Raw genomic sequence first — 25,785 nt, 5'->3', positions numbered from 1 at the left:
ATGAGGGAAAGTCCAATTAGAAAATGGGGAACTGAACAATTGTCCAGAGCCTCAAACGGGTCAGCCAAGCGCAGGGCCGAGCAGAGCTGGGAAAGGAGACAAGCTGGAGTTGCTGCTTTGCTTCTCTCCCCCTCCAGCCCCAGTGCGAATTCTGCCTCTCTCCTGTTCTTGAGGCCGACTCTCCTCTCGCCCCACTCAGGCTCTTCCCCGGATACGACATTCCTGATTGTGAGGTATATAACAGTCTCCTTCCTCCTAGCCGCCCTGAGTCTTCAGAGAAGGGCGGGATATAAATGGAATTAAAATAAATAAATAAATAAATAGCCCCCCCTGGAGAACGTCCCTCTTTGCATGTTGTTGTTGTTAGTTGCAAAGTCGTGTCCAACCCATTGTGACCCTATAGACAATGTTCCTCCAGGCCTTCCTGTCCTCTACCATCTTCTGGAGTCCATCTAAGCTCACGCCTACTGCTTCAATGACTCCATCCAGCCACCTCATTCTCTGTCGTCCCCTTCTTCTCTTGGCCTCCATCTTTCCCAGCATTAGGCTCTTCTCCAGTGAGTCCTTCCTTCTCATTAGGTGGCCAAAGTATTTGAGTTTTAGCTTCAGGATCTGGCCTTCCAAAGAGCAGTCAGGGTTGATCTCCTCTAGGACTGACCAGTTTGATCCCCTTGCAGTCCAAGGAACTCGCAGGAGTCTTCTCCAGCACCAGAGTTCAAAGGCTTCAATTCTTTGGCGCTCAGCCTTTCTTATGGTCCAGCTTTCACTGCCACACATTGCAACTGGGAAGACCAGTTGCATAACCACCTGCAATGCACACAGACTCCTCCAGGGGGCTCGCTCCAGCAAGAGAAGGGAACACCAGGCGCTTGGCCGCTGGAGGGCGAAAGTCACGGCTGCCTTTGCAGAGGCCAGAAAGGGAGAGGCGTAACTGGATTTTGGCGCTCTAGGACGCGGCCCTCGCTCTCCTTAACCCCTGGAGCTCCGCGGGAGGCGAAGACGCTGCGGGAGCGTCTCGCGGAGTAAGAGATTCACACGTGTCTTAGGTGGGGAGCGGGGCTCTCCCTGTACAAAGGGAGGCGGAGGAGGCAGAGACCCCTGCCCGGCCCTCCCCCAGGTCCGATCCCGGGTCCCGTAATCCCCAGCCGCCCTCTCCACGCAAGGGGGAAGCGGAGCTCCAGAGCAGCAGCAGAAGAACCGGGGATTCCAGGAAGGCGGCGGGAATCCGGGGGTTCCTTCCCGGCCCTGCTTGCGGGGGACCTCCGCCCTGCCCTTGGCTGACCCTTTGGGGGCTCCGGATAGGTCGTGTGAACCTGCTTGCATGCCAGAGGGAGACTCGGCTCCCCGAAAGCCCCCCAGAAGAAAGGAAAAGGGTCATCCCCAGCCAGGGTCATTTCCTGGCATTTTCATTGGATGGGAAGTGATCTTTCATGGTTTGTTCACCTGTTTGGGGTTTGACAGGTTTTGTGAACCTGCCTGCGTGTCAGAGGGAGATCCGGCTCCCCAAAGGCCACCTTGAAGAAGGGGGAAAAAAGGGGGTGTGTCTTTAGCCAGGGTCTTTTCTTGGCATTTGAGAATAGAAATAAAAACTGTATTTATTGGCTTTTGCAAGCCTTTGATGGAAATCAGGCCCGTGTTTTGCACCTCAAACACACACAGACACATTTATTTTATTTTATTTTTATTTTAATTCCATTTATATCCCACCCTTCTCCGAAGACTCAGGGCGGCTTACAAGCTTAGCAGTAATCAGACAACTCATTTCTTCAAAGCCACTTCAATCCTATATCAGAAAAATATATCTTCCCATGTTGTGTTGAGGGTTGTTCAATGGTTTAAAATGCTCCATTTTCTAATCCTTGGGATTTATTTCCTTTTTCATCTCAGATACATAAAGTGGATGGCGAAGTCATCCAAGCATTCTCTCTTGGGCAAAGAGGACTGAATCACCTTCTGCGACCAGTCCGGCAGCTGCAGGAACGGCCCTATGAACGAAAAGGCATTTGGAGACCCACAAGATCCTTTGGACCCATTTGGAGTTGCATTTCAGGACAGAGAAAGAATGGAGACAGAACTTTTAGCAAGTGAAGTGACTGGAAAAGGCCTTTTAGCAAGGCCGAAGATCCTGGAGGAGGAATCCATCATCCGTTCAGAAGTTCCGCCCTGGAACTTCAGGAGCCTCCAATATCAGGAGGCTGAGGGTTCCCGAGGACTTTGCAGCCGACTCCACAACTTTTGTAGGCGATGGTTGAGACCAGAAAAGCACACCAAAGCCCAGATGCTGGACCTGGTTGTTCTGGAGCAGCTCCTGGCCCTTCTGCCCAGGCAGATGGCGAGCTGGGTGCGGGAGTGTGGAGCAGAGACCAGCTCCCAGGCGGTGGCCCTAGCGGAAGGCCTCCTCCTGAGTCAGGCGGAGGAGCAGAAAAAGAAGGTTGAGTTGCCGGTGCAAGACCTTTGATTGGGAGCCCAGAAGGGATTTAAAGGGAATAAAGAATGTGTTTGATTTTTTCACCCCTCTTCCCCCAGAGTCCTCCACCTTTGTGAAGGTGTCTCACTAATTCATGTAGGACATTCTTCTGTTATTCTTTCTAGAAGATAGATTTGAGACAATTGTTGTTTTCTTACTCAGTTTCAATGACAGAACTGGGCGGGCTTTGGAATTGTGTTCAGGGAACAAGAATCCACTTCATGTTGTGTGATGTCCATTAATTCTTCTTCTTTTCTCCTTCCTTCTATTTCAAGTCCTTCGTTATGGGGATCAGAGATCCTGAGGGAAGGACGACTCTATCAAATCCCTCTCAGGAGCTGTTTTTCAGGAGAATCCCTCAGGAAGATCCAAGTCAGGACACCTCAGGAGGTAATTGAAGGTCCTCCCATTCCCCAGAGGGATCGCAGCTGCCTCATCTTCTCTATGTATTCTATTCCTATTCCCTTAATTATGTATGTATTCTATTCGTGTTCCCTTAATTATGTATTTTAAAATTCGGTATCCCTTACAGGGAAACAAAGCATGGAGTTTTCTGGTCTTTATGGTGGAGCTGAAATAGAGGTTGAACCAGCAAATCAAGTAAGAAAAATAAAAATAAATAAATTTATATTCTCCCTTTCCTTCAGCAACTGAAGCTGAGGATGCTGCTGCAGTCTCTTCTTCCATTTCTTCCTCTTTTGGGGCTGCGTTATTTTCATGTTCCTGACCAACATAGAAAAATTCAATTGGGATCCTTATTGGGAAATCGGGTTTTTTTAAGAGCAATACTTAACTCGCCTTTTGCTAGTCATTTATTCACTCACATTTTCAAAAATTGGTTTCTTACAGAATCAAAGAGATCCCAAAGATGCTTTTTTCACGAGGCAACTGGACTTCCTTGTTTTTATTTTATTTTATTTATTTTATTTAGTCCTTCGGGAAAGGGCGGTATATAAATGTAATAAAATAAATAAATAAATAAATATACCGCACTTTCCCGAAGGACTCAGGGCGGTATACAGGGTGATTAAAAACAAAAATACAAAAGTTAAAAACAGATTAAAAAAATTATATTCATCCCTGCATAAGTAAAACCCCAGTTAAAATTAAAACTAAAATTAAAATTCTCAGCCTGGGCCAGAGAGCTCAAAGAGCCAGGTCTTCAGGTCCCGGCGGAATGAACGGAGGTCGGGGGCAGTCCTAAGCTTCACTGGCAGCTGGTTCCAAAGGGCAGGCACCCCCACTGAGAAGGCCCTATCCCTGGGTGTCGTCCGCCGGCAATCTCTTCTTTGAAGACATTTCGCTTCTCATCCAAGGAGCTTCTTCAGCTCTGACTGGATGGTGTGGAGTTTCAGAGCTGAAGAAGCTGCTTGGATGAGAAGCAAAACGTCTTCAAAGAAAAACAAGGAAGTCCCTTTGCCTCGTGAAAAAGCATATTTGGGATAACTATGACCTGGATGACTTGAGAATCTCCATAAACTTTCAAAGAGAACCATTCTTTTTCTAATTCTTGATTTAATTGTGCAAGGCTACTGAAATGTAATTAAATATTATTTCACACATTTCCATTTTTTTAAAAAAAACATTTATAACCAGTGATTAAAAAATAAGTGCACCAGATTAAAAGATAAGGCAGACTATTAAAACACAACGAAGTTGACCAAATGGAGAAGTCTGTAAGTAAAAAGTTAACAATAGTAGTAGGTACTCTTCTAATCCACACACACACACACACACACACACCAGGAGGAGACCCTATACCATTTCAGATAAATGACTGTCCAGTCTCTTCTTAAAAACCTCTGCTGATGGAGCACCCACAACCTCTGGAGGCAAGAAGTTTCACTGATTAATTGTTCTAATTGTCAGGAAATTTCTCCTTAATTCCAAGTTGATTCTCTCCTTGATTAGTTTCCATCCATTGGCTCTTGTTTTGCCTTCAGGTGCTTTGGAGAATAGGTTGACCCCCTCTTCTTTGTGGCAGTTCTTCAAATATTGGAATACTGCTATCATGTCGTCCCCTGGTTCTTCTCTTTGTTAGACTAGACATACTCAGTTCCTGCAACCGTTCATTGCATGTTTTAACCTCCAGCATCTTTGTTGCTCCCTCTGCACTCTTTCTAGAGCTCAACATCTTTTTTGTATCATGGTGGCCTAACTATAGTCAAAGCATTTTGGCCTACAAAGTAATTTGTAATCCTCTGATTTGTGTCTGGATATTATCACTAAAGAAAGTCGCAAATTCATTCCCAGGTAATTTCTCCCCCCACCCCACCCCGGGTTCAGCCAATGGCTTGTATTACCAGCAATTGGTTCCTTATATTGTGAGTAGAAGCAGAAACAGTGTTTCTCTAGATATGGATAGCATCCACCCAAATCCCTAGCTGTCTCTCCCAGCACTTTCACTTGTTTTGAGAATGAACAGGACTATTCCTTTTGAGTTACCATAAGCCTTTTGCTGAAATGTTAGAAAAAATTCCCTCCATCAATTTCCTTCTGCATAGACAGGAAGGATTGGAGTCTGTGATAGATGTGGATTCTAAGGCCCATCTGCCAGTTGAATCTCTAGTTGCTGAGAGTCTGGATGATTGATGTAGGGAGAGAGGGAAAGAGATAGGGAGGGATGGGCAGACAGACATAGATCGAGCAATCCAGAAGAAAACTGAGATGCTTTTCATTGAATGGCATTGAAGACCTTTGTAATATGTTACCCTCCCCTGAAGTGAGGTTGCCTCCCCTCCTCCTAACTTTTCATAAGAGCCTTAAGACCTGTCTTTTTCAATTCAAATTCAAAGCACACTGAAGATGTCTCCCCAAATGGAGACGAAATGTGTGCAGCCAAATCGCCAAGCTCGACGGTCAAAGATGTCATGGTTCCGATAGATGAAACCAGTCAAAAGAACTTCAAGGCATGAATTTCTTCCTTAAAGAACATTTAATTAGGAAACAAAGTATCGGTGCTTACTTAGTCAAACCCAAAACTGAGTTCCCTTCCCCCAGATAACAAGTGATAATTCCCACCCCCAAAAGCTGTCATAAATCACATTTCCCAATTAGTGTACAAACACGGGCTCCTTCCCCAGCTTCTTTGCCAGCCAAAACCTCATCAATCTATGACCTTGAGTTCCCAGGCATAGCATTGTTACGGTTAACTAGTTAAAGCATTCACCCCATCCCTCCCTCTTCTACACCTAAACTCTAAGGAGCAGAAAAAGCATACTGAGAGCAAGAGAAAATGGCTGCTGATTTTTTCAGTGATCAAAGCGCTGGCATCAGTTGTCACCACGTTGACACAACAGCTCTATTACCAACCCGAGCTACTAATATTCAAACATGTCTCAACCTGTCTCTGCCAGACAGTGTGAAGTCCCAGTGGGGGAGCTTCACATAGGAGGTGGTTGACTTAATTAAAAAATAACACTCCTCCCCCAATTTGGCACCCTCCTTCTCCATCTTGTGTTGATGATTTTATCTTACTTACTTTGTCACTTTATATCTGATGATTTTAATGTTTATGAATGTTTTTATAGCAATAGCATTTAGACTTACATACCACTTTATAGTGCTTTACAGCCCTCTCTAAGTGGTTTACAGAGTCAGCCTCTTTCTCCTAACAATCTGGGTCCTCATTTTACCGACTGAATGAATGGAAGGCTGAGTCAACTTTGAGCTGGTGAAAATCAAACTGCTGCCAGTCGGCAGAATTAGCATGTGATACTGTGTTTATTTATGCTGCATTTATCCTGTAAGCTGTCCTGAGTAAGCTGCCCTGAGGGACGCGGTGGCTCAGTGGGTTAGGACGCTGAGCTTGTCGATCAGAAGGTCAGCAGTTTGGCGGGTCGAATCCCGAGTGCCGCATAACAGAGTGAGCGCCTGTTACTCGACCCAGCTTTTGCCAACCTAGCAGTTCGAAAGCACGTAAAAACGCAAGTAGAAAAATAGAGACCACTATGGTGGGAAGGTAACAGCGTTCCGTGCGCCTTTGGCGTCTAGTCATGCCGGCCACATGACCACGGAGACATCCTCGGACAAGCGCTGGCTCTTCGGCTTTGAAACAGAGATGAGCACCGGCCCCTAGAGTCGGAAACGACTAGCACGCATGTGCGGGGGAACCTTTACCTTTACCTTTACCTTACTGTGTTTATTTATGCTGCATTTATCCTGTAAGCTGCCCTGAGTTGTTTGACACAAGACGGGCAGCAAATGAACTTCATAATTAATAAATAAAAGTCCTGCAGAATCAGTATTTGTTTAATTAAAAGTTTGGGTTCTGTCCATTTTCTCACCTAAAGTTTGGCATTCGACCAAACAAACGTTTAACTTAATCCATATCTTTGCTCAGGATTATTTAAATATTATTTTGCCAATTCGGCTGGGCCTGTTTTCTTCTTCTTTTCATTGTTCAGGAAGATCTTGTATCCTTTGAGGAGGTGGCTGTGTATTTCTCTGAGGAGGAGTGGTTTCGGCTGGATGCTGACCAAAAAGCCCTGCATCGGGAAGTCATGCTGGAAAATCATAGGAACGTGGCTTTGCTGGGTAAGGGCTTGTTTGGGAAGACTTTCCATATAGGTGAATGCCATCAGCAATTTTTTAATTAAAAATCCCCATGCAGACGTCATCTCCTGGGAGGGAGAAGGAAAAAACCGTACGACTCTGAGGAAGGAAAATGGATAGTGGTTCCCTGCTTTGATGCATTTGCCTGATTTTTTTTTCATTTCTATTTCAATGTATCAGTGAGAAACAAACTGCTTGCTATGATGAGATTCTCAACCCCATCCAATTTCGGCTTTTTTGACCTAGATGCTTCTGTATCTGTGTATGAAAAACTCATTTCTTCAGCTCCTGGGTTACTGACTTTCCTTCTGTTTCATTTATATTCTGAGCTTTGGGATTAAAAAAGCCTTTGGGTGGGGTGTACAGTATGTGTTTAGTTTTCTTAAGAGCCTTGGTGGAGCAGTGGGCTAATGCCTCCTTAAGTAACACCAGCTGCCTGCAATTAGTGCAGGTTCGAGTCCCACCAGGCTCAAGGTTGACTCAGCCTTCCATCCTTCCAAGGTAGGTAAAATGAGGACCCAGATTGTTGGGGGCAATTAAGCTGACTTTGTAATAATGCTGCTTGGGGAGGGTGTGAAAGCCCTAATAAGCAGGCATATACATAGAATGAAGGCTATTGCTAAGCTTGTAAGCCACCCTGAGTCTTCGGAGAAGGGCGGGATATAAATGGAATTAAAATTAAAAAAAATAAAAATTAAAGGTGAAATGGTGCCATTTTTCCATTACAGACAAGCTATTTAGGGTTAGTAAAAGAGCTCTAGATGTTTTCTCTGCAACTATGTGATTTTTGGCAAGAGAAAAATAGAATAGCACAGGGAATGTAGTTTGGGTAGGAAGAAAAAGACTTTTGTCAGATTGGTTTTATTATTCAGTCTGTGCTGGAATTTATCCAGTCCAATAAATGTTATGGGTTTCTCCTGGTACTTCCATGGATGCTTCCCCTGATTCTTCCTTAATTGAGAGCAAGATGACATTTGAACATATATAAAATAGTGAAACTGGGCAAAATTTCAGAAGGAAATTCTTATGACTTCCTACAGATTGATCTCTTTCCCTAACCTTGTTATCATTTTCATTTCTCTTTTCTTCTGCAGGTAATAGTGGGCAGGAGAATAAAGATTCCTGCGAACTGTTTAAAGTGATCAATGCTGGAGGCAGAACGTTTCCAATTAAAATGGAAAAAGAAAGACATCAGAGAAAGCAGTCAAACGATTGGAGTCAAGAAAGCCCTTCTTCCATTGAGGTCCCAATACAAGACTTTGTTGCCCAACAAGGAAAAATAAAGAAAAGTTATATTGGGAAAAGTGTGAAGCCAAACCAAGATAAAGTTCATGTAAATCAACATTATCCAACCCAAGCCAAAAGAGATCATGTATCTGGAGACCATGGGAAAAATGGCAGTTGGACTTTCACTTTTTCTTATGAAAATGGGTCCTTTACATCTCATGAAAAGACCCACCCAGAAGTGAAACCATACAAATCCATGGAGTGTGGAAAGGCATTCAGTCAACACAGAAAGCTTACTATCCATAAAAGGATCCACACAGGGGAGAAGCCATATAAATGTGTGGAGTGTGGAAAGAGCTTCTGTGAAAATGCATCCCTTATGAGACATAAAAGGATTCATACAGGGGAGAAACCATACAAATGTCTGGAATGTGGGAAGGGCTTTACTAATAACAGTCAACTTACTTCCCATAAAAGGATTCATACAGGAGAGAAACCACATAAATGCAAGGAATGTGGAAAGAGCTTTAGACATAATGTTTCTCTTACTTACCATAACAGGATTCATACAGGGGAGAAACCATATAAATGCATGGAATGTGGAAAGAGTTTTGCTAATAGCAGTCATCTTACTTCTCATAAAAGGGTCCACACAGGGAAGAAACGATGTAAATGTATGAAGTGTGGAAATAGTTTGAGCGATAGCTGTTCCCTTACATGTAATAAAAGGATCAATACGGGAGAGAAGCTATATAAATGCCTTGAGTGTGGAAAGACCTTTACTCATTGCAGTCAACTTACTCCTCATAAAAGGACTCACACAGGAGAGAAACCATATAAATGCAAGGAGTGTGATAAGACCTTTATTCATAGCAGTCAACTTATTTCCCATAAAAGGATCCACACAGGAGAGAGGCCATATAAGTGCAAAGAATGTGGGAAGAGCTTTTGTGAAAATGCATCCCTTATGAAACATGAAAGGATCCATGCAGGAGAGAAGCCATATAAATGCATGGAGTGTGGAAAATCTTTTACTCAAAGCAGTCATCTAACGTCCCATAAAAGGATTCATACAGGGGAGAAGCCATACAAATGCAGAGAGTGTGGAAAGTGCTACAGCCACAGTGTGTCCCTTACGTACCACAACAGGATCCACGCGGGGGAGAAACCTTATAAATGTTTGGACTGTGGAAAGACTTTTACTCAAAGTAGCCAACTTGCTTCCCATAAAAGGATCCACACAGGAGAAAAGCCGTATCAATGCATGGAATGTGGAAAGGGCTTGTATGACAATGTATCTCTTATGAGACATAAAAGGATCCACACAGGGGAGAAGCCATATAAATGTAGAGAGTGTGGGAAGGGCTTCACCCAACAGGGCAACCTTAGTTCCCATGAAAGGATGCACAGAGGGGAGAAGCCATATAAATGCAGTGTGTGTGGAAAGAGCTTCAGTCATAGTGGTTCCCTTACTTATCATAACAGGATCCATACAGGGGAGAAACCATATAAATGCTTGGTGTGTGGAATGGGTTTTACTGTTAGCAGCCACCTTACTTCTCATAAAAGGATCCACACAGGGGAGAAACCATATAACTGCAGACAATGTGGAAAGAGCTTCAGTGAAAATGCATCCCTTATGAGACATAAAAGGATCCACACAGGGGAGAAGCCATATAACTGTGTGGAGTGTGGAAAGAGCTTCAGTCATAGTGGTTCCCTTACTTCACATAAAAGAATCCACACAGGGGAGAAACCTTATAAATGTATGGAATGTGGAAAGAGCTTTGCCACTAGTAGTGATCTTACTTCCCACAAAAGGATCCACACAGGAGAGAAGCCATATAGATGTGTGGAGTGTGGAAAGAGCTTTACTAATAGCAGTCATCTCACTTCCCATAAAAGGATCCACAGAGGGGAAAAACCTTATAAGTGTATGGAGTGTGGAAAGAGCTTCACTACTAGCAGTGATCTTACTTCCCATAAAAGATCCACACAGAAGAAAAACTATATAAAAGTGTGCGTGGAAGGAGCTTCAGGCGGAGGAATGATCTAATATGTAAAAGAAGGACCCATTTGGGTGTGAATTCATGTAAACTTTTTATTTAGTTGGTTAAATTTATGCACTTCCTATTTAGATATAAAGGTAGTTCTCACAACTATTCACTTAAAAAGTGTTCAAAGTTATTGAGGAGCCTCCAAAAGCTACTTACAACCCAGTCCATGAATTCCAGTAGTGGCACGTACCCCTACAATCAAATGATGTGATTTATGTTATATTTTGCATTAAGATGAGTCAGATGCAGCATTCATGATAATAGGAGGGAGATTGCACATTCTGTGGTCACATGAGGGATGCAAACACTACATAGGAATCCATTGACTTGCTTAACAGTTGTAGTGTATGGGTTCTTGGTACTCTCCAAGCTTGGTTGTTGGCTTGCAGATGTTTCATTACCAAACTATGGTGTTCCTTTTGGCAACTGCCACATTAGAGCAGAACAGGAGTGATGGAAGGGAGTCCAACCTGCTGCTAAGGCAGGAAACCCTATACCATTTCAGCCAAATGGTTGTTCAATCACTTCTCGGGGACCACCTGCTGCAGGCGTCAACTTCCCTCCGCCCTGTGCGTTCCCACAGAGAGGGCCTCCTCAGGGTGCCTCCTGTCAGAGATTGTCGGCTGGTGGCCCCCAGGGGGAGGGCCTTCTCTGTGGGCGCTCCGGCTTTATGGAATCAGCTGCCGGTTGAGCTCCGGACGGCACGTGACCTTCGCTCCTTCTGACGCGGTCTGAAGACCCATCTATTTGTACAAGCTGGCCTGGCCTGATGGGGATATGTTGGGGTTTTAATGGGGATTTTTAATGGGGATTTTTATATTGTATATTGTTACCGACTGTTTTAACTGGGCTATTATTTAATTCTTTTTTAATTTTTGTATCTCGTATTTTTTATGTATGCCCTGTTCACCGCCCTGAGTCCTTCGGGAGAAGGGCGGTATACAAATACAATAAAACTTAAACTTAAAACTTAAACTTCTTAAAAAGTTAAGAGTTCTAACAGTTTAATATCAATGGCAAATGTTTTTTTTCCCTTAAGTTTACATTTATCTTAGTTACTAATTGATTTTGGTTCTGGGTGGGGTGTCAATAGGCAGACATTTAACAGGTGCTTCTTCTTCAGGAGATGGAAGTGCATCTTCCTTATGCAGCTCTTCAAGACAAAACTTGATTAGTCTTTCTTCTGCTAAAGTGGACCTGCGTGTAGAAATTCCCATAGTTTAAATTTTCCTTCTTTTGCCTAGTCTTCTTACAGTTGTTTCCCCCTCCCTTTCTCATTTCTTAATATATCAGTTTGTCAGAGGAACCTACTGTTCTATGTTCTCCCGAAGACTTGGAAATGGTGCAGCAGAGGGATTCTGGGGTCTGAAGGCATGGTACAATCCAAAGGGAGTGCAAGTTCCATCGTTGTATACAGAGAGAAATGGAAAGTGATATTGAATTGTCCAATATTGAATTAAAAAAGACAACTAAGAGGGCTTGTGCTTTGAATTTTTCCTTCCTTCCTTCCTTCCTTCCTTCCTTCCTTCCTTCCTTCCTTCCTTCCTTCCTTCCATCTCAAGTTAGGAATATTCAGGAGAATGTGAATGAAAACGACTCCATTGTGCTGACATTGCAAACAATGAAGGAAGTTTTTTGGAAATCTGTTGGGACCAAAATAAAATAATCTGACAGTAAGAAAAACTAACATCTACTTTTGCTTCATTGACTATGCTAAAGCCTTTGATTGTGTGGATCATAACAAACTGTGGCAAGTTCTTAAACAGATGGGCGTACCAGGCCATCTTATTTGTCTCTTGAGAAACCTGTGTGTGGGCCAAGAAGCAACAACTTCGCAGCTAACAACAACATGTTTGACTTAGAAAATGAATAAGGAATATTCATCAGGGAGTATCACTAGGAAACGTAAGAACCTTGGAGAATTTAAGGCAACAGGGATACCTTTAGATCATTAATAAACAGAGAAATGGAAAGCACAAATTTTGTTATAGTTAAGAGTTAAAACTTCACCACAGAAGAGATTTGTCTGCATTAGTGGGTATTAATGCAAGAGAGAAAGAAGTTTAGCTATAATTACCAAAACACAGACTTTAGATGAAGGAAACATAGTGGTTAAAAATCAATTTAAAAAGAATGGAGTTAACCCTTTTGCTTTTTGAGCCCATTTATTATTCTTCAGTTTCACTCAGAATCACGCATCAGTTTTTGAATTAAGTTTCAAACCATCATGAAACTGAAAACCTGAGGCTTTTTCCTCCCCTCTCCAAAATCCTTCCAAACATTTTTGTTTCTTAATTCAAGCATGAGAATTTTATACATGTCTAGCAAGTAAACACACCATGTATATTTAATTAATTTTATTTAAATCAAATGTAGACTTCCTTAACCCTTGTCATATCATAGGAAGGGAAAAAAGTTCTAATGTTTTGCTCCTTATCCAAGAAGTATCCGAAGATGCTTCTTCAGAACAGAAGATGCTGTACACATACATATTTAAACATACTATATACAACATATTACCTTCCCACCGTAGTGGTCCCTATTTTTCTACTTTGCATTTTTACGTGCTTTTGAACTGCTAGGTTGGCAGAAGCTGGGATGAGTAACAGGCGCTCACTCTGTTACAGTGCTCCGTGTGCCTTTGGCGTCTAGTCATGCCGGCCACATGACCACGGAGACGTCCTCGGACAACCGCTGGCTCTTCGGCTTTGAAACGGAGATGAGCACTGGCCCCTAGAGTCGGAAATGACTAGCACGCATGTGCGGGGGAACCTTTACCTTTTATACAACATACAGTATGTATAGACCTACACCCTTATATATAAGTAACATACAAATATTAATCACTGTCCATCTTGAAAGTGGTCAGGACAGGGGAAGGTAGAAGTGCTTTTCTCATACGACACAGAAAATGCAAGCGCTGCTGTGCCTGTTTCACCAGTTTCTCACTGTTGAGAGACCAAGCCAGCCTACTTGTTAACTTCCCACCCAGGAATTTGATGCTGGTAACCATCTCCACATGTGAATCATTAACGCTCAGAGAAGTGTGGCTGTGCCTGCCTTATCTGAAATTGACAACAATCTCTGTGGTTTTTCCAGTTAATGACTTTTTCTTTTGTTTGATCCAGAACCATCCATGAGCAATATTTGAATAAATAGCCCTCGAAACCCTAAAATTTGTCTTGCACCAAAAATTTCATGTGTAATTGTTAGGGTTATTCTTATTATCTACATAATCCAAACATAGACAGCATTTCTTTTTCCCACAAAATACTGTTTAGTGTACAAATTTAAAATCCTACTTCTTACTGACTGGATGCTAATTAATACAGCCAAAAAGAATTTATTACATGCCAGGAAAGTAACCATGTCACTGAAGTTTAATTAACTTTATTGAAATTAACTAGACATCTTAGCCCACGTCACAATATACAAAGGAAATAAGGCCCTAATGTTTGAAAAAGTTCTTTGTGTTTGTATTTCAGGGGCTTCTTATTCTGACATCTTTTGTGAAAAGAATTCTTCATCCTGAAATCCTTCACACTGTATATTGAAATGTATGTGACAATATTCCTCTATCATGAGAGATTTTTGACTGAAGAAGTTTCAATGCTTTTGCATTCATACTGGTTGTTTCAGGTTTCAATTTTATACCGTGGATGCGAATTGGATTTGTTTTTTGGTATCTTCACATCCCAGAGGAAGTTCCCATTCTCATTTCTGTCTATTTGGTCAGGAAGAACTGAAATAGTTTTTTGTAATAATGTTTCTTGATTTCATGTTGTTTGGGTCCTCACTGATTTTCAAAGGTGCTCCTTCTTGCTTGATCATTTGCAATGTCAGCACACTGGAATCACTTTCATTCTCATTCCACTGAGCATCCCTAACTTGGGATGAGAGACAGAAAACACAGAAAATTATGAAAAAGTCAAAGCACAAATATCCTTTTAGTTGTTACTTTTAATTTAATAATAATTACTCAATGGGAAAATGCAATATCACATTCCATCCCACGCTGTATACCAATAGAATTTGAATTCCCTTTGAATTATAATATTGCTTCAGTTCCCAGAATCTCTGCTGCAACATTTCTAATATTTTCTGAGGACACAGAAGCATAGGGTCCTCTGATAAACTGTGAACATTTTAAAGAATAAGAAAAGGAGGGGAAAACAAATGTAAGAGGACTAAGGAAAAGAAGCAAAGCTTAAACTATGAGAAATGATAGTTGGATCATTCCCAAGGCCACGATGGGAAGAACAAACAACTGGGGAGCAGGAAACACGCTTGTAAAAAAAACAATAAAAACATCTTCATAAAATTGCATAGACCAGATCTGAAAAGATTAAAATGCTCATGGTCTTGTGATTTCCAACTGGAAACCGGAATATACAGATTTAAGGGGAAAAAATGTATGGGTGTGCCAGAGTAGCTCCCTTAAAACGGCACATCCTCATTGCTTTTGTTTTATTTGTAAATAAATTTCGCTGGGTCAAACTTGAAAACCCCTAGAGCTCCGGCAATATGAAAAAAGTCACGATTCGTTGCGACACGTCACGTAACGTGGCAAGTTTGACACCCATGCCCTAGAGGTTCAGTATATAAAGAAGGGAATACATAGAATCTACCAACAAATTCTGGAATTGACACTCTTACCCAAATGGATCTGTGTGTGAGAAATTAGGTCATTGCTCATCCTGAAGCTCTTTCCAAGCTCTGCGTATTTGTATGGCTTCTCTCCTGTGTGGATCCTTTTATGGGAATTAAGATTACCCCTCTGAGTAAAGCCCTTTCCACACTCCAGGCATTTATATGGCTTTTCCCCTGTGTGAGTTCTTTTGTGGGAATTAAGATGACTGCTATTAATAAAGCCCTTTCCACACTCCAGGCATTTATATGGCTTCTCTCCTGTGTGAGTCCTTTTATGGGAATTAAGATGACTGCTATTAGTAAAGCTCTTTCCACACTCCATGCATACATATGGTCTCTCTCCCGTGTGAATCCTTGTATGTCTCATAAGCGAAGCCTTTTGACAGAATCCCTTTCCACAGTCTACACATTCATATGGCTTTTCCCCTGTGTGGATCCTTTTATGAACAGTAAGAGACCCACTTTCACAGAAGCTCTTCCCACACTCCATACATTTATATGGCTTCTCTCCTGTATGGATCCTTTTATGGACAGTAAGAGAGCCGCTTTCACAGAAGCTCTTTCCGCACTCCGTACATTTATAAGGTTTCTCTCCAGTGTGGGTCCTTTTATGAGAAGTAAGAGTGCTGTGGTAGCTGAAGCCCTTTCCACACTCCATGCATTTATACGGCTTCTCTCCTGCATGGATCCTTTTGTGGGAATTAAAATGACTGCTCTGAATGAAGGTCTTTCCACACTCCATGCATTTATATGGCTTCTCCTCTGAATGGATCCAGTTATGGGAAATAAGATCACTGCTGTTAGTAAAAGCCCTTCCACACACTCTACATTTATATGGCTTCTCCCCTGTGTGAATCCTTTTATGACAAGTGAGATTACTGCTCTGAATAAAAGTCTTTCCACACTCCATGCATTTATATGGTCTTTTCCCAGCATGGATCATTTTATGGAAAGTAAAAGAACTATTTTGACTGAAGACTTTTCCACACTCCACACATTTATACGGCTTTTCCCCTGTGTGAATCCTTTTATGTCTTATAAGCGATGAATTTTCTCCGAACCCCTTTCCACACTCTGGGCATTTATATGGCTTTTCCCCTACGTGGATCTTTTTATGGGAAGTAAGATGGCTGCTATTTGTAAAGCACTTTCCACACTCCATGCATTTATATGGCTTCTCCCCTGTGTGGATCCTTTTATGGGAAGTAAGATGGCTGCTCTGAATGAAGGTCTTTCCACACTCCACACATTGATATGGCTTCTCCCCTGTGTGAATTCTTTTATGGGAAGTAAAGTAACTCTTTCGACTGAAGCTGCTTCCGCACTCCATGCATTTATATGGCTTTGTTGTATGGATCATTTTATGCGGGGTAAGGGATCCAGTTCCATGAGAAAGAGTGAAAGTCCAATTGTATTTTTTTCGATTGTCTCTACATATATAGTCATCTTTTGTTTTGATTGGGTAATGTTCATTTACATCTAAATTAGCACTTAATAGTCTTACACTTTTCCCAAAATCATTTTTCTTTATTTCTCCATATTCAGCAGGAAAGTCTTGCATTGGAGCATCATTAGAAGATGAACTTTCATTGTTCCAATTAATTGACTGGATTCTCTCATGGCTTTCTAGTTCTGTCTGCATTGCAGGCTTCTTTGTTTTGTCTCCAGAAGTGTTCATTAGGAATGGTTCCCCAGAATCCTCATTTTCCTGCCCATTATTACCTTCAAAGGAAAAGAGAAATGAAAATGACAATAAGGTTAGAAAGAAGATCAAACTGTGTGAACTCCTATGAATTTCCTTATGGAACTCTTCCAAATTCCATCATTCCAATATCTTTAAGTTCATGCTGGCAGTGGCATGGTATAATTTCTGTATTTACGACTCAGAAAAAAATTGTAAAGATCTAAAACATTCTGAAAACACCTAAAGCATCCTGAAAAGGTGCTTATAGGATCCTTTTTCTTGATAATTATTCGTACATATTCAAATCTAGTTCAGTCAGCTTGAATTAAGGAAGAATCATGGGGAAACATCCAAGGAATCAGATCAAACTTTTATTACAATCACTGACCAGCATAAGAGTGAGTACAACCAATTAGTAATTTCTTTAAAATGCTAAAAGATATAAAATTTGTACATAAAAACAAAAATACTGTATTAAATATTAAATTATTAATTTAATTATCTACTAATGATTATGATTATATAAACTAGTTAGATGAGGGCATAGAAGGTGAACGTATCAAATTTGTAGACAACACCAAGCTAAGAGAAATAGCTAACAATTTAGAAGATAGGCTCAAAAGCCAGAAGGATCTAGACCAGCGGTCAGCAACCTGAAACGGTGAGCCACTTGGAACCAGTTCCCTCACAAAAGGAAAAAACGTGTGCGCATGTGCGCACGCGCACAACGGAGCTTAACTGAAGAGTGGAGCCTAAGGCAAGACCTGCCCCCTCCGCTATCATTCACTCATCTTTGCTTGGAAAAGCTTCTCTCTCGCTCTCATTCACTCACGTTTTGTTTGCAAAAGCTTTTCTCTTGCTCTCTCACTCACACTTTGCTCAAAAAAGCTTCTCTCTCCCTCTATTCACTCACACTTTGCTTGAAAAGGCTTCTCTCTCGCTCTCATTCACTCAAAAGGCCAGCCACGGCGCCTCCAATGACTTCCATGTGGACACCTAGCAATGAAGGGGATGATTGAAACTGCTCCCGGTAGTGCTGCTACTGCTAATTTTTCCTCTTGCTGCTTGGTTCAGATGAAATCGGAGAACCCCCGGATGATACTGCTGGGGGTGGAGGAGGCTGCCCGCATCTCTGGAGGTCTGCCGCATCTCTGCCAGCCTCTGCCTCCCCCACAGAAACAAATCACTGCCTGCCTGCCAGGAAGAAGCAGCAGGAAAGCAACGGCGGTGGCTGCTATTGCAGCAGCCTAGCGCACTCGCCGAGATGCTGGAGGTGCTCCACGCCTGGCGTGGTAGCCACCGCACTCGCTGTCTTTGGCGACTTTGGCAACAGGAGCAACACCGTCTGCCTGCTGGGTGGAAGCAACCCTTTCCTCCCCCACACTACTACCCTTCTCCCCTGCCCTCGGTTGCAGCCACCGCAGGGGAATCTCTCGGAAGAGGCCCCGGAGATCCGCCACCCGCAGGATGTCCGAAAGGCGGGGGCCAAGAGAAGAAGCTTCCAAGACCCCCAATGACACCACCCCCCCAGGCTAGCAGAGGCGGCGGTGGAGCAGGGCGATGGGAGACACGCCAGGCAGGGAAGAGCGCCTTCTCTCCACTGCCTGGCCTGAACGAAGAACAGCCGAAGGCAGCAGCTCCACAAGCTTCCCTGCCCACTTCTCTCTGCTGCCTGCCCCGAATGAAGAACAGCCGAAGGCAGCAGCTCCACCAGCCTCCGCCTCCCCCTTCTCTCCGCTACCTGGCCTGAATGAAGAGGAGCGGTGGAGGCTTGCGCAGCTGCTGCCTTCGGCTGTTCTACGTTCGAACCAGGCAGTGGAGAGAAGGGGGTGGCAGAGGATTGCGGAGCTGCTGCCTTCAGCTGTTCTTCATTCGGTCCAGGCAGCAGAGAGAAGGGGGAGGCGGAGGCTTGCGGATCCCCATACCGGGGTGGGGACGCCTCCGGGTCCTTGCACAAACGGCGACGGGAGGTGCGCCAATGGCTTGGACTTGTTGCCAAGGTCAGCAGGCCTGGCAGGCACCACCATTGTTTTTGGTGCTGCGTCTGTGTATGCGCCTGCCTCACTGTTTTTGGCGGTGCTTGGTTTCCACCCTACCCCTGCAAGACTGATCTGGTTGGCGGAATTGCCTTCTGCCTTCCCAGTCGCTGGTTTGGCAGCTAATGCTGCCCTCCTGAGAAGTGGCATGGTGATTGGACAGTGGCCACGCTATGAATCGGGATAGATAGACCATCCCCTAAACCTTAGCCATTCTGTCCATAGCGTGCTGCAACTGATCCGAAGTGCCGCAAACAATGAGGCAGATGTGCACACAGATATGGCGCCAAAAACAGCGCTCGGAGTCTCCAGGAGCTGCAGGGATCCCCAAGTGCCCTGCAAAACAGTGGTGTGCCCCGAATGAGGAAGTGGCATAAGCTTTGAGGAGACGATTGTTTGTATTTCCATGGCTCGTGCACAGAAATCACACCACGCCTTGCCACTGGCGTTCAAGGAGGCTAATCGTAGTAAATACAAATCATGTTTTTGGAAAAACAGAGAGACGGATTACAATATTTATGAATGTAAATAAAAAGGCAGTTTCCAGAGCCTTCCTCCCCCACCGAGGGAAACCTGAGTCACCTGGGGGGCTATGCCTTGTGGTGAAAAAAATAAGACATTCCTGAAAATAAGCCCTAGTGGGTCTTTTGGACCAAAACTAAATATAAGACCCATTAGGGCTTATTTTGGGAGAAACAGTACTGCAAGGCTGGTTTCAGTATGCCATAGTGGAGGCAGAGTACCTGTTAAGTTCATTGACAATTGCACTTTGTGTCTGCTACACCCATTTAATGGATGCCTTGTCTTAATCGTATCCAATGCTGAGGAAAAGATTGGAGAGAAGTCCAAGGTTGAGATATTAGTTACCATTGCTTTTTTCAATATGGATTGAAAAATCATCCCCCATAGTTAATGGGACAAGGCCAAAGAGAAAAAAAGATGTGCCGGCAGTTGAGCCACCAACAGTCTAGCCTGCACTTTCGTGGTGCCTGTCTCCCATCTTGGGGTGGCATTAATGACACATTTTAGGGCTTGAAGGACGATCTTAGAAACTTGGATTATGTCCTAAAGCTGAAAAATTGGAGAAGGAACCCTGCTGCCTTCATAAACTAATCCTGCTAAAACATATGTTGCCAGGTTCTATGTAAAGGTAAAAGTTCCCCCGCACATGCGTGCTAGTCGTTTCCGACTCTAGGGGCCGGTGCTCATCTCCGTTTCAAAGCCGAAGAGCCAGCGCTTGTCCGAGGACGTCTCCGTGGTCATGTGGCTGGCATGACTGGACGCCAAAGGCGCACGGAACGCTGTTACCTTTCCACCGTAGTGGTCCCTATTTTTCTACTTGCATTTTTTACATGCTTTCGAACTGCTAGGTTGGCAGAAGCTGGGACGAGTAACAGGCGCTCACTCTGTTACGTGGCACTCGGGATTCGACCCGCCAAACTGCCAACCTTCTGATCGACAGGCTCAGCATCCTAACCCACTGAGCCACCGCGTCCCTTAGGTTCTATGTAGCAGTACTTAAAATCTGTCAGCTGATGCCACAAACTAGTTTTAGTGAGCATCTAATTCATGATTTAAGACTATCCAAGATGAAAAGCTAATATTTATCAGAGGGGACCCAATTCCAGAAGAAACTTACAAGAACTAAATTGTTTCTGAAACAAGTCCTTTTCTTCCTATCCAAATAATGTTCACCCTGATGGAGTTATCTCTTCAAACCCTTACCCAGAGAGGCCATGTTCCTGTAATTTTCCAGCATGACTTCCCAATGCAATGTTTTTTGGTGAGCATCCAGCTGAGACCACTCATCCTTGGAGAAATACACAGCCACCTCCTCGAAGGACACAGGACCCTTCTGAACAAAGAAAAAGAACAAAAAAAAACAGGCTCAGGAGGATTTGCAAGAGCTGTCCCATTGTCTAGAAATTCCCAAAGGAAAGATATGGGCCAAGTTAAACCTCTGTGCTTGGTTGAATTCCATGCGTTAAGTAAGAAAATGGACAGAGCCTAAAGCCTTTTACTGAAGAAATATTTCAGGCAGGTTTTATCAACCTGATTGATTCTAATAAAGGAGAATAGTTGTAGCTCAGAGTTGAAACGAGGGATCCTGGATGGTCTCTGAGCTTGGCTTTTTTCTTGTGGACGTTTCATTACACCAACTAGGTAACCTCATCAGTGCTAGTAAAGATGTTACTTAGTTTGGTAATGAAACATGTGCAAGAAAACAACCAAGCTCAGAGGCCACCCCTCATTGATTGATTCTGCAGGACTTTCAAAGCCGTTCAGTGAAAGGAACCTCAGTTTCCTTCTGGACTGATCAGTTTGTCTATGTGCCTCCATCCAACCATCCCCCATCGATCAATTATCATACTCTCTCAGGATCTGGAGAAAATCAACTTGCAGACAGGCCGCTCAGAAACACCAGCCCTTCCTTTGCAGAAGGAAATTGGGGGAGGGGGGAATTCTTTCCAGCATTCCAGCAAACAGCTGGCTTAGGGTGTAAGTTCTGTTCATGTTCAGCACCTTCACGAAAGTACTGGAAGATCTTGGGCCTGGCCTTCAAATCCGGGCGCAAATCAGTGGATGACAAATTACTTTGCAAGCCTGATCTGGCCACCTTCTTTGGATTTTAGTAGTCTGCATAATCCTTTAATCAGATGGGCTTATATTTCTTATCACTGATTGTGATCAAGGCTTTTTAAAAAGGTGCCCTTGTGAATATTTTGTTATTTTTGAAGAACATCCTTCAATTTCAAGTTAAAGAAATAGCAAAAGAATGGGTCTCTGTCGAGCGGTTGCTACATTTATGATCGTGCCGCTCTGATCCATTGAAGCATTTTTTTAAAATTTAAACGTCATAAAGTAGGGAGGGCAGCTAGTGCAAAGAGAGTTGAAAACCAGTCTTAAAAAATCCCTATTAAGAATCTCAGAGTTGAAATAACAAAACAGTGTTATTGTTTTGGCAGCTGCCAAAAAAGCCAACACAGTGCTAGGCTGCATTAACAGAGGAATAGAATCAAGATCATGTGAAGTACTAATACCACTTTACAATGCCTTGGTAAGGCCACACCTGGAATACTGCATCCAGTTTTGGTCACCACGATGTAAAAAAGATGTCGAGACTCTAGAAAGGGTACAGAGAAGAGCAACAAAGATGATTGGGGGACTGGAGGCTAAAACATATAAGGAACGGTTGCTGGAATTGGGTATGTGTAGTTTAATGAAGAGAAGGGTGAGGGGTGACATGATAGCAGTGTTCCAATATCTCAGGGGCTGCCACAAAGAAGAGGGAGCCAAGCTATTCTCCAAAGCACCTGAAAGCAGGACAAGAAGCAACGGATGGAAACTAAACCAAGGAGAGAAGCAACCTAAAACTAAGGAGAAACTTCCTGACAGTTAGAACAACTAACCAGTGGAACAACCTGCCTCCAGAGGCGGTGAATGCTCCAACACTGGAGGTTTTTAAGAAGAGACTGGACAGCCGCTTGTCTGAAATGGTATAGGGTTTCCTGCCTGATCAGGGGGTTGGACTAGATGACCTCCAAGGTCCCTTCCAACATTATGATGATGTATCTCAGACACAGACTTTACAGGAAGCCAACCTGGCTGAAAGCAACTTAAATCTTGTAGTCCCCTTTCAATCTTGCTAAGGAAAAAAGAAAACATCGAAGCCAAAAGACGTGGAAAAAAATAGGAAGAGATTGTACTCTAGGTTGACTTGCCAAAGAAAAAGGGAGAATGCAAATCTAATAAAATAAATGTCCCGCTCTTACTTGAGTTTCAGCTGTTTCATCCGCTGTTACAGCACTACCATCAAGCCCAGAAGTTATTCTATGTTTCACTGCAAGGAAGACAGAATTTTAAAGTGCATAATTGAAGGAATAGGAAGAAGTATTCTATAGGACAGAAACATAAAGAAGATGAGAAAAAGAATTTCTCTGGGGAATGGGGGAAACCTTAGTTTACCTTCGGAGGTGTGCTGATTTGGATCTTCCTGACGGATCCTCCTGAAAAACAGCTCCCGAAAGGGATTTGATGGATTCCTCCTTCCCTCAGGATCTCTGATCTCCACATTGAAGGACTTGAAATAGGAGGCAGGAGAAAAAACAGAAAGGAATTAATTGACTTCCAACAACACGAATTAAGATTCTTCTTCTCCAAACATCACTTCAAAGCCCTCAATGACATCAGCGATGCTGGAAAGAAAAGAACAGCTGGGGCAAACATAATTTCCAAAATGGATAATGGAACCGTGTCTACAAGAATTAACAAAACAAATCATATGTTATGAAAGCCAAGAAAGGGGGGTTAAGGAGAGCTGAAAAATTCAAACACACACTTTAGTACAGACATGTCAAACACAAGGCCGGATCCGGCCCGCAAAGTGGTTTCATGCGGCCCGCAAAGCCATCCTGGAAACAGTGAGGGAACGGCCCCCACTGCCTTGGCCCTGGCCCAGAGACCCTCCTTCTGCCAGAGACCCTCAGATCTGTCCCACTCCTGCCCAGGCCCTCATAGGCACCCTTGATGTGAATGATGTAGAGCTGGCCACGCCCACCCAGTAGGCCATATGCACTTTAGCCACGCCCACCCAGTAGGCCACACCCACCGAGGCCATACCCACCAGGCCCCGAGGGCAACCGCAATGCTGATGCGGCCCTCAATGAAACTGAGTTTGACACCCCTGCTTTAGTACCTTCAAACCTCTTCTGGCCTCCCTAGATGAAGGTCTCTCACCTGCAACTTGACCTGCTCCTTCTGCTCCTCCGCCTGGCTCAGGAGGAGGCCTTCCGCCAGGGCCACCGCCTGGGAGCTGGTCTCTGCTCCACACTCCCGCACCCAGCTCTCCATCTGCAAGGGCAGAAGGGCCAGGAGCTGCTCCAGAACAACCAGGTCCAGCATCTGAGCTTTGGTGTGCATTTCTGGTCTCAACCATCGCCTACAAAAGTCATGGAGTCGGCTGCAAAGTCCTCGGGGACCCTCAGCCTCCTGGTATTGGATGCTCCTGAAGTTGCAGGGCTGAACTTCTGAACGGATGAGGGTGTCCTCCTCCAGGATCTTCTGCCCAGTTCTTGCCCAAGCCTCCCCACCGCTCCCAGACTGTACAGCAGAAGAGCTTTTTCCAGTTCTTTCACTTGCTAAAAGTTGCGTCTCCATGCTTTCTCTGTCCTCTAACGTAACTCCAAATCGGTCCAAGGGTTCTTACGGATCTCCAAATGCCTTTCCGTACATAGGACCGATCCTATAGCCACCGGAACGGTCGCAATCAGCTCTTTCCCCCCCTCCCCCAAGAGATCATTTTACACACGCCAAGAGGCTCAAATGGCTTCCAGTTTCTTCTGTATCTTGAGTTGGAAAAGAAAATAATTTCCTAGAATTAGAAAGTGGAGAATTTAACCATTGAGCAACAGTCATTCCCTTGGAAGAAAGTATTTTTATAAACTGTTACAGGATTGCAGTGGCAGTAAGCTGATAGGTCCTGTTTTGGCCATATACTACTGTATGTATGCGTTTGTGTGTGCGTGATGCACTATTTTTCCTTACAAGAATCACAGATCTATATTTACCTCCAAGCAGGGTTCACACAACCTGCTAAACCCCCAAAAGGTGAACAAACCATGAAAGCTCGGTTCTCATCCAATGAAATGCCAGGAAACGACCACCCTGGCTGAAGATGCCCCCTTTCCCTTCTCCTGGGTGGCCTTTGCTGATCCGTGTCTCCCTTTGACACGCATTCACACAATCCTTTCTCCTCGCCCGGCCTCTCTCCTCTCCTGATGGGCCTCCGCCAGGCCGATCCTCCCCTCCCCACACTCGGCTCTTCTTCCCCGGACGCGGGGCGAGAAGGGACCCCTGGAACCCCGCCGCCTTCCTGGGATCCCCGGTTCTTCTGCTGCTACTGCTGCTGCTCTGGAGCTCTGCTTCCCCCCTTCATGGAGGGGGCGGCTGGGGAACATGGGACCCGGGATCTCCTCTTCCCCCGCCTCCCTTTGCACGGCAAGAGCCCCTCCCTTCATGGAGGGGGCGGCTGGGGAACATGGGACCCGGGATCTCCCCTTCCCCCGCCTCCCTTTGCACGGCAAGAGCCCCTCCCTTCATGGAGGGGGCGGCTGGGGAACATGGGACCCGGGATCTCCCCTTCCCCCGCCTCCCTTTGCACGGCAAGAGCCCCTCCCTTCATGGAGGGGGCGGCTGGGGAACATGGGACCCGGGATCTCCCCTTCCCCCGCCTCCCTTTGCACGGCAAGAGCCCCTCCCTTCATGGAGGGGGCGGCTGGGGAACATGGGACCCGGGATCTCCCCTTCCCCCGCCTCCCTTTGCACGGCAAGAGCCCCTCCCTTCATGGAGGGGGCGGCTGGGGAACATGGGACCCGGGATCTCCCCTTCCCCCGCCTCTCTTTTCACGGGAAGAGCCCCTCCCCCCCCTCACCCGGGGCACGTCTGGCTGCCGCCGCCTCTTCGCCTCCCGCGGAGCCCGAAGGGTTAAGGCGAGCGAGTGTGGCGTCCTAGAGCGGCAACCGTTCGTGACGCCACTTCCTTCCGGCCTCCTCTACAAAGATTGCCGTGGTTTTCACCCTCCAGCTGGGGGAAGAAGCTCCTGGTGTTTCCTTCTCTTCCTTTTTTTTTTTTTTTTTTTTTCTCCCCTTTCCGGCGCATGCTCAGAGTTCCCTCCAGTGGCTGAGAGCGTCCCCTGGTGGATTCTGAGCGAGGTGCCAGGATTCCCGGAAAGGGCGGGAAAGAGGAGCGCACCGTGAGGGGGGAGGGAGAGGCCAGGGATGATGGGCAGGGGAGTAGGAAGAAAGGGACTTCTCTTAGGTTGCCCGTCTGAGAAAGATAGCGGCTTCTCCTGAGGGAGGAAAAAGTTTCCATATTAGGAAGATGCAGAGATTTCTGTCGGTCTTTATTTCTTTAGTTCAACGTCTAGTTAAACTGCATCTACATGGAAGGAAGTGTGTAGTGGGGTGGCTCAGGGCTCTGTTCTGGGCCCAGTGTTCTTCGACATCTTTGTTAATGATTTGGATGAGGGGATAGATGGGGAACTCATTGCTGGAATTTGGTATGTGTAGTTTAACGAAGAGAAGGGTGAGGGGTGACATGATAGCAGTGTT

The 25,785-nt window shown here is 44.7% G+C and overlaps 2 protein-coding genes across 6 annotated transcripts; one reads left to right on the top strand and one right to left on the bottom strand.

Moving 5' to 3' along the window:
* The first annotated feature begins 992 nt into the window (after window positions 1–992).
* Window positions 993–19,127, top strand: LOC310635335 (zinc finger protein 197-like). 5 transcript variants are annotated; one of them, XM_083354161.1, is made up of 6 exons: window positions 993–1,046; window positions 1,888–2,443; window positions 2,743–2,857; window positions 3,000–3,067; window positions 6,874–7,003; window positions 8,116–11,288. In XM_083354161.1, the coding sequence occupies exons 2-6, from the start codon at window positions 1,988–1,990 to the stop codon at window positions 10,302–10,304; spliced, it is 2,958 nt and encodes a 985-aa protein (XP_083210287.1). In that variant the 5' UTR covers window positions 993–1,046; window positions 1,888–1,987; the 3' UTR covers window positions 10,305–11,288. The 5 variants fall into 5 exon arrangements, with proteins under 5 accessions (XP_083210287.1, XP_083210291.1, XP_083210288.1 ...); XM_083354165.1 differs by lacking the exons at window positions 993–1,046; window positions 8,116–11,288 and adding an exon at window positions 18,901–19,127 and having other exon boundaries at window positions 1,078–2,443; XM_083354162.1 differs by lacking the exon at window positions 993–1,046 and having other exon boundaries at window positions 1,078–2,431.
* Window positions 13,680–25,157, bottom strand: LOC310635337 (uncharacterized protein). The gene is made up of 7 exons (XM_083354167.1): window positions 25,107–25,157; window positions 23,413–24,046; window positions 22,642–22,756; window positions 22,449–22,516; window positions 20,401–20,530; window positions 14,962–16,677; window positions 13,680–14,192 (listed from the first exon to the last, which is right to left on the bottom strand). The coding sequence occupies exons 2-7, from the start codon at window positions 23,830–23,832 to the stop codon at window positions 14,038–14,040; spliced, it is 2,604 nt and encodes an 867-aa protein (XP_083210293.1). The 5' UTR covers window positions 23,833–24,046; window positions 25,107–25,157; the 3' UTR covers window positions 13,680–14,037.
* Between the last annotated feature and the right edge of the window lie 628 nt (window positions 25,158–25,785).

This window comes from Vipera ursinii, assembly GCF_947247035.1.
Source record: "Vipera ursinii genome assembly, chromosome: 2".
NCBI lineage: Eukaryota > Metazoa > Chordata > Lepidosauria > Squamata > Viperidae > Vipera > Vipera ursinii.
Note: the sequence above shows the minus strand (reverse complement) of the source record. Positions and strands in the feature narration are given on the sequence as shown.

Excerpts from the sequence above, each read along its gene's own strand:
- LOC310635337 (XM_083354167.1), bottom strand. The coding sequence starts at position 23,832 with ATGGAGACGCAACTTTTAGCAAGTGAAAGAACTGGAAAAAGCTCTTCT. Across the intron at positions 20,531-22,448 it reads ATGAAACAGCTGAAACTCAA|AAGGGTCCTGTGTCCTTCGA; the intron begins GTAAGAGCGGGA and ends TTCTTTGTTCAG. Across the intron at positions 14,193-14,961 it reads TCACACACAGATCCATTTGG|TTAGGGATGCTCAGTGGAAT; the intron begins GTAAGAGTGTCA and ends TCTCATCCCAAG.
- LOC310635335 (XM_083354161.1), top strand. The coding sequence starts at position 1,988 with ATGAACGAAAAGGCATTTGGAGACCCACAAGATCCTTTGGACCCATTT. Across the intron at positions 2,858-2,999 it reads AAGTCAGGACACCTCAGGAG|GGAAACAAAGCATGGAGTTT; the intron begins GTAATTGAAGGT and ends TATCCCTTACAG. Across the intron at positions 7,004-8,115 it reads TAGGAACGTGGCTTTGCTGG|GTAATAGTGGGCAGGAGAAT; the intron begins GTAAGGGCTTGT and ends TTTCTTCTGCAG.